The 8717-nt window shown below is 33.7% G+C and overlaps 1 protein-coding gene across 3 annotated transcripts; it reads left to right on the top strand.

Moving 5' to 3' along the window:
- Positions 1-6: 6 nt before the first annotated feature.
- LOC113802185 (uncharacterized) lies at positions 7-8286 on the top strand (the record flags this gene model as incomplete). Of its 3 annotated transcripts, none has more annotated exon segments than XR_011398201.1 (9): positions 7-103; positions 968-1032; positions 1333-1411; positions 1549-1591; positions 2107-2207; positions 2748-4155; positions 4238-4346; positions 7013-7101; positions 7837-7885. XR_011398201.1 is itself a non-coding variant. In XM_070115520.1 (9 exon segments), coding segments are annotated over 9 exon segments (2064 nt in total), but the record flags the coding sequence as incomplete, so codon positions are not given.
- Positions 8287-8717: the final 431 nt, after the last annotated feature.

The following is an 8717-nucleotide window of genomic DNA, read 5'->3' as shown; positions in this document are numbered from 1 at the left end:
TTTCAGAGACCTAGAAATCCACCATGTGAGGAAAATAAAGAGAAACAAACAAAGAAGAGAAAAAAATCAGGTTCTAAGCGTGGTAACCCAGTTTCTGAGAAAGGTCAGCTGTCATGATATTGGAATATTTATATTTAGAAGTATGTTTCAGATACTTTTAAATTTAGGGCAAAATCATGAAGAAAATCGAATTTTATTTGTTGCATTAATGTATTCACTGTATCCTGTGAATACATTAAATATTTCAAACGTAGAATTACAGTCATTTAAAGACTGCCATGAAAACAATTTGTAAATTATACATATAATAGATATTTTGGCTACTACTTTATTTTATCTCTTATATTGTTGTGAGTGGGTTATGAGATATCGCTATGATTGGTGGATACTGCAAGTGAAGTAGTGTTATGTCTGGAGTTCTACAGTTTGTTAACATCCATGGTTGATCAGACTTTCTTCCTACTCACTGTGGAGTATCCAGAATGTCTTAGAACCCTGGTATTATGTAGGCTGGGAGTGTGCCAAGAAATCTGGGGAACACTGTGTAGCAGTCCAGTGCAAGAGTTGCTTCATGTCCACTGTCAACCAGAGAGGACTCAGCTGTGGGATATGTGATGTACTTGCATGTTAACTAACTGGGACATAGCTCTAGGATATGACATGGTCCAGTTTAGCTATTGTGCTCTGTATGCAGGGTGTGGGCCAAGATTGCAACAAAATAAAACTTTTATATTCCCCTGTGTGAAGAGGAGGTTAGGGGTCGTAGGGATGGGATATTTTGGTTTAAATGATAAATTCAGAATGTATAGATATATTTTGTGTTGACAGTGGTTATCTGTATCGAAAATTATGAAAATATTTATAATATTTGTACTATGCAATCCTCTCATGATTTTGTCTTATAAGTATAAAACATGATTGTATGCACATAAAACAATTTTTTTTGTAATAATTTCTTTGCTTTCAGAGATTCCTAGTAAGCCAGTGGAGGATAAGGTGTCAACTGTTGAAGTGTCTACAGCTGAAGAGGAGGTATGAAGGTTACTTTTATGAAAAATATATATGGTATATATATTTCTGTGCATTTCATGATAGCTGACAAAGTAGTTTATTATTTGTGCCTTTCATGTTAAAAGTATATATTTCTGATACTATTTTCATACATTTCATCACACTAAAACAAATAATAGCATTCCATTTCTTATACACTTTTTAAAATCTCAAATAATTTATCCTCCAAAGAAGATAAAGATGTTCAAGTAAAATCAGACTTTCAGAACATGTGAGCATCTACAGTTCTTTAGAAAGTTTCAAAACTGGATAATTTTACAGGAGATGCAGTGTGAAATATTAACAGAGGCTATAATGGAGAGTCTAGATGAAGCAGCAAAGAAATTAGGCAGAGTTAGAAGTAGGTAGAAAAGAAGGATGGAAGTTACTTTGTTCTTTGGATTTACTGTTATGACCATTCACTGTGATTTTATTATTTTCAAATTTCTTCTTTTAAGAAAAAATATAATAGAAATGATGATTGATTTATGATTTCAGAATTAAATGTGGCAGTGGTAAAGAAAATGCATAGCATATGGAGGTAAGCAAAGATGTTTTCTTCAATGACATAAACACTTGATTTGTTTGTGTCCAAGTAATATAAGCCCATCCATATGTGTCTTTTTTTTATCAATTGCTTTGTGCTTTGAACATCCTTATTTCTTAGCACTAAAGTTTTAGAACTACTGGGTTATGTCAATAAATATTCTCAGGAGGGGAACAACTTTACTAATGAAAGTTATGAATTGAATTACAACGTAGTGAGGTCAAGGTAGTGGCTACAATTCAGGAGTTAAGTTATGGAAAAAGCATCATTTCATGATATTTTTTTATATGTCCATTCCATTTTTATTAATTGATGAATTGACTGATTAATGTTATTTATTTATTTTTAATTAATGAATTTATTTTTATTTACTTTATTTATTTTAATTAGGGGAGAATGATTATTTAGTATACTGTTGTGCCACATCAGAATGGAGATGGCTTTTCCTTTCAGGGTTCATTTAGAGTTATTGTAATTATTTTTTATTTTTACCTACCTTTTTCTTGAAGGTACACACTTGAGGAAGGAAGGCAGAGTCATCCACCAAGTGTCATATCAGCTGCCTTTAGTAAGCTTGTGGAGAGGCATCACATGAATGGCAAAGGTAAAGGTAATGATTTTGCTTTAATAGTTACAGTGAATGCAGCTTGACATTGGACAATTCTTTTGAAGTTCTGTGTAATGCAGTGGTTTGCAAACAAAAAGTTGTACTTTGTCGTAATTAGTCTTCGTAATATCAAGCATGTACATCATAACCCAAAACTGTGAAATGTCATGCACATGAAAAGGTAATTTTTTCAAATGTTTCTGCAGTACATTTTTTGAAATTTCAAAAGCCTTGAAGTTTGTACGTGGAAATTTATTACTGAGCTTTAAAAAAAAACAGGAAATTGAAGTCAGCAAATGAAAACACAGATACTGCATGCCTTTACATGTGCAAACTTACCAAGGCGTGTGAGATGTTGCCCACGGCCTATTTTCGTATTACGAAGCCTAATTATCATATTTATAGCATTTTTAGGGTGTGTATGTGCCATTTCTTAATTGCATGTATGATTTAGATGTACATATTTTTTATATGTTTGTGTTTCTATGCTGTTTTGTTGTATAAATATTTGATATAATAAAAAAAAATCTTTTTCTCTTGCAGTTGACCCAAAGCCCAAGAACAAGTGCAAGAAGGCTGATGAAGGATCATTGAGAACTCCTACATCAAGGGATTACTTGCAAGCAAGGCATACTTCCGATATAAGACTGCCACAGACAAGTGCTATAGAATCAAAAGAACACTCGGTTCTGGATGTTACATTAAACACTGAAAAAACTATCATTAGTCCAAGGGCTTTACTAAAGCAGTATGAAAATAAGTTGGATCTTACAAATTCAGATAGACTGAAAGACAGTATGCTTATTAGTGGAACAGGAGAAATTTCTCTTGAACAAGAAAATATAAATAAAGATAGAATGGAGTGTAGTGGTTTTGCTCAAGCAAAGGAACATAAAGATGTCTCTGCAAATTTAGAGACAATAACTGACATTACATCACAATGCCATGCTAAGGGAAGAGGTATAAGAACACCAAAATTTCACAGAGCTATGAGTGCCAGTTGTCCTAAGACTGTAGTAGTTAATCCTATAAACTTCTTACAGCGATATGAAGAACAGTCAAAGGAACAGCCAAGGAAAGATCATTGTGTGAATACAGGTTATGAATCCCCATCCTCTTCAGTAGACTACTTCATGCAAGTATTGTCAAAGAATGGACAAAGACAAAAGTCTTTAGATTCTAATGTTCGTATGAGCAGGACAGATGAATACTGGAGAAGTAAAAATAGTAATAATTGTTATTTTCTGGACACAAGACAAGATGAGTTAGGGGATGGCAAGATTAATGAAGGAGAGATTTGTAAGATCAGAGAAGGGTGTAACGGTAGGAAGTGTATGACAAATACTGGAAGCAGAATATCTGCTGAACAAGCAAAATTTGAATCCGATAATTCAGCCATTGTGGACCGGTTTTGTTATCCACCAGATGCCTTAGTTCAAAAAATGAGAATTGCACCTAGTCATTCAATCTGCAATTCATCTGTACCACACTTTTCATTAAATTCATTTTCTCTTTCTCATCCAGATGATTCTCATTTCAATGTTATTTCAAGTGATAAATATGCATCCAGTTCAGTTCTAAACAAGCCTGTCATGCAACCAATGTCACAAATACAGGATATATATCAAAGGCATATTCCTTCAACTGTAAGTATGGCCCACAGTAAACTGGATCATAGGTTCCTTACTGACCATCCTCCAGGGGATCCAACACTCAGAAACATGACTCAGCCCAAGGAGTCTGTTTTTTCCACAATGAATGATCATAGACAGGGCAGTGGAAGGCCCCCATTTATGCATACTCAAAGTCATGCATGTTGTAAAAATAGTGAAGGGGCATGGCCATTTCAGGGGGATTACCAGTATGGGAGTACTTACAATAGTAGAAGACAATATGTTCCAGAGGGAGCCCCTTATCCATTAACAGGATTTAATTATGATTTAAAGTCAAAGTAAGTATTCAGATTTTCTTTATAGTTTTAAACACAATTTTGTATTTAACTTGAAAAAGTGTAAGCTTTATGATACATACAGAAGAGATTTTCCAGCATTTGTGGAGATGAGCCATGCAGCGAAGGCAGTAGCCAGAATTCAAGTTCACAGGAGGTAACAAGACTTCAGCATCCCCACCCTCACCCAGCAGGCAAGAAACATGCATTACACAGTTATGATTTTCCATATATTGGTCAGAGACAGCTAGATTTTACAAAATGTTTGGTAATGCCTATTAAAAACTGGTTTCTCATCAGCGCCCCCATATGAAAATCGCTGCTGCATTAAAAGAGCCTGTCGTTTACAAAATGTCTTCATATTCACTTGTGCAAAACACAACCTGACAGAACATTTTGCGAAGTATTGTGTGGTAAACGGCGAGAGTTGGAAATAGTTCACTTCACCTTGCAGACCGTTTGTAAACGACCAAAATGGCTGCCACTTAGAGCCTTAAAAGTATATCTGTCTGAACAGCAACATGTTTCAATTTACCTTTTTATCTTTGTTAGTCACTAAAATGGAAAGTATGTACCAGTGGCACCAGTGTGTATTGCCCTGAGAAGTCACCACTGATGGAATCTGTTCTTAAGCTGTAAAACTATCAAAAAACTCAAATGCACTATGTATCTACCAATTATTACTTTTTTTTTTCGTTTAAAATTCTAAAATTACATTTTTGTACATGCAGAGATGTCCATTTTATTGGCATTGCCTGTGAAAAGTAATCCTATTTTGGCCTCGATGAAACAATAATAATAGTAATAAAAAAAGGTGTGCTGCATTTGAATTTTGAGAAAGCTCTGATGAGAAACCAGGAATTTTTTAAATCAACCTAATTTAAGAGGGGAAAAATTTACATTTAAATGCTCTTGGTACTTACTTTATTGTGTTACTCTTTATGTTGTTGATGCATTAAGGTCAGCAAAATTGAGCATGAAAATGTTGCAGAGGACTAAAAATTACAATTGTCAGTGCAAGAATAATCTGCAGACATGAATGGTAATACCACAAATAAAGCGAAAAGATTGTGGAAAACACTCCTCATGACTTCAGAGTTTCAGCTCTTATCTTGCTGAGTACACAGAATGTGTCTCTAGTTGTTTTATCAATCTTCCCCATGGGCACGCAGTCATTGCAACTTAGACTGTTGAGTAAATTTTTATGCCATGGAGTTGGGTACTTATGCAAATCACTTCTTGACACAATTTTCTTATGCTAGATTTTTCACAATTGTAGGAAGTTTTGACATAACTTTAGAACTGTCGGTTTCAAAAATACAACATTCTTATCCTCTAGCCTTATTTTGCTATACCAGTTGATTTTTTGTGATATTATTCTCTAGTAGGGGATATTGTACTTCGAAGAGTGGATTCCACAATTCCTTTAAAGCATATGACTATTAGTGTCTGTTGTGTGCAAGCAAGCATTGCATATGGCTTATTTGTATTTGGCAACCTTAAGCAATTGCTACTGTACATTGCATTTTATCATTAGATTATGACTCAAACAAGATTTTCATTAGCTTTTTTTTTATAGAAAACATGCAGAATAGTGTGGAAAATCTGCTTCGCCAGAACTGACTAGAATTTTGCTTTTTGGCTTTATTATTCATTTTTCACATATGGCTAATTCACACTTGAGTTTTTTCAGTAATAATCATTCATCAAATGAGGGGCTTTACTGTACTGTGTAATAATAAAAACTTGAAATTAAAGAGAACTATGAAATAACATTACAAAGTATTGACAGTCCACAATAGTTGATGCTTATATTTAAAATGAAGTAAACATGTTTATGCACATTGTATTAAAAGAAATGTGTTTCATTGGAAGAAAAATGTATCTAGGTATATTACTAGGGAGGGGCAGTTTTATATTAAAGCTCATAGAATAGTATTTATGATCCTCAAGCCTATGAAAGCAGGATGGTAAAATACCTTACGAAATTCTATAGGTAAAAAAATCCAGTCTTGATTTTTAAAACGGAAGTTTGTTTTTTAAATAAAGTAGGTAATATTAGTAATTTTATCTTTATACTAACATATTGGATCTGGTTTCCCCACTGTCTGCACATGGACAAAAAAAAAAAAATCTTACTTGAGTACTTTGCAGTTTTTTTTTTTTTTTTTTTCCCCATTTTCCAATGTCTGTACTTATCATCTTATGCTGTATCAAGATGGTAATAAACTGATTTCCTTGAGCGGATACCATATTATGTCTGAAGGTAATCTACAACTCTACCCAGTCACAGTGGCAATAAGTAATATAGTATTATGTCCTTTTTTTATAATTTTGTATTATTCAATTTTCTGTAACACATCTTGCACTGGTGGTCATGGTGGGCAGGAATAGGATCCTGAGTATGGAAAAAGTATCCTCCTTGGAGCCTGTGCTCTTCCAGCCATGGCTCACAGATGGTATATTTCACCCTCATTTACTTGTGGAAATATTGCAAGACCCCCTTCCTAAATGCCCACTGAGTCTAATACTCCTCCAAGATCATTGGGCATATATGATGGGTGATCCCTTTCACCCTGGCTCTCAGCAGAATTTTTCATGATGGCACATTCCCATCACCCTGGCCCTCAGCCAAATTTTTTAATTGAAGGTACATTCCCTTCACCTGGCTGTCAGCCAATTTATTTGTATGACATCATGGCCATGTCATCTGTATCCAATGAGTTAATATCTAGGGTTTACCAAGAATGAGTGATTTAGCATGAAAAAGATTAAATGGGGTGTGAAAAAAATAGTTTCATTTTTTTCTCATAGGGCTTTATGTATCAATTGTTTATTGGTTGCTTACACTCATGTACAGGAAGGGATGGTAATGCAGCTTGTGTGAGAGACTGGGTGGATCACCGGGAACCACAAGAGATTTGGCCACCAAATAGTCACTGTAATCAGGTATGGTTAAATAAGTAGGCACATATTTTTTTCTAACTTTCCTTTGTTTTTTCATATTAGGCAAATATTTCAATATTATATTAATACTTCAGTAAAACAAGGTATTTGTTGAAATTTTTCCATCTCCTTGGACCAGTAGTATTATTTATTTTGCCTGGCTAGCCAATGATTCCAATTATATATTTGCTAATAGCAAAAGTTTTGAATAGTAGTGCAATTTCTTCCCCAAGTACTATTTGCTTTGTGGGATTACTTTCTCCAGTACCATCTACTTTGGTTTTAGAACTTCTAGGTCCTAATTATATGCTGAATCATATTGCAAAATCTTGTAACTTTTTTGCTTAATCAACGTTGTTATACTAAGTAGGGTATATTAATTTTGTAGATTTTTATATGACAAAGAATTGTGTCTCTATCTTTTAAGTATGATTGTAACTGTTGAAAGTAAAGGAAAACTTAATTATTGAATTTGGCAATGAGCAGATTTATCAGTAAAGTCAGGCAAGGACACGTGGTAATTTTCTTTTTCCGCAGACCAAATAAAGCTTGAATATATCATTCTTAATTGAGTAGTAGTTTTTTCTCATTTCTCTTCTGTGTAGATTAGTTATTGTAGAAGGATGAAGAAACAATAAGTAGTGACAAAGACAATATTAGATTTTTTTTTTTTCTTTGTATGATCTGAATTAAATTTTAGTTACAGCTTGGATATGTATATATTTATATTTTTTCCAGATTACCAGTCGGTCAGAATTCAGCCCCCCCAAACTATGTGTAGAAAGTAATCCTTCTCCAGAAGAAAGGTTTTATAGACGTAAACTTTATTAATCACTCTATCTTTCATAATTCTGCATAAGTCATCGGTATATTCTCATTTTCCTCAAATATTTGGATAGGATTAAATGTTGTATGTCATCATGCTAGAATTTATACGTATAGTAATATGTATGTAAACCCAAAGTTACCTGCTGTAGCTACAACTAAAGGAATTCTCATTATCATTACTTGTGTTTAAAGATGCCCTAAGTGATATATATTGTTAGAGATAAAGTTTATGAAAATACATTTTTCTTGACTTTCAATACAACAAACTAGATGGTTGTTACTGTGTGCGACAATCTATTTTTATTACCTTTACCAGGACAGTTCCAATTTTGGTGATTTGTTAATAAAATGATACTTTACTAACAGCCATTTATTATACTCTCAACACTGAAACGTAGAGCTCTTTACACCTAAAAAGCCAGTGAAAGGACAGTACAGAAAACACAAGTACAGTATACTTGGGATTTGGATTCAGTCATTGAAGTTCTACGGCAGGTCATCTTTCTAGTGTCAGGAATTTTCAACAAGGGCAACAAATCAGCTGTTTACCATAGAAATCATAAGATTGACAATGCCTGGAACCAGATAATGAACCTGTTGCTTTAAATAATTGATAAAAACCATATCTGTAACTATGAAATCTACCAGCACAAACACAGAATGAACAATTAACTTCATAAAATTATCACAGGAACAAAAATTAAAGTCTACAGGAACTATCTATATTCAACAATATTAGTTTCATTTCATGGTAGGATAGTAGGCTTTAAGATAGAATTACTGATAGAAAG

This window comes from Penaeus vannamei, chromosome 37 (assembly GCF_042767895.1).
Source record: "Penaeus vannamei isolate JL-2024 chromosome 37, ASM4276789v1, whole genome shotgun sequence".
Lineage (NCBI taxonomy): Eukaryota > Metazoa > Arthropoda > Malacostraca > Decapoda > Penaeidae > Penaeus > Penaeus vannamei.
This window is presented reverse-complemented; position numbering and strand designations above follow the sequence as displayed.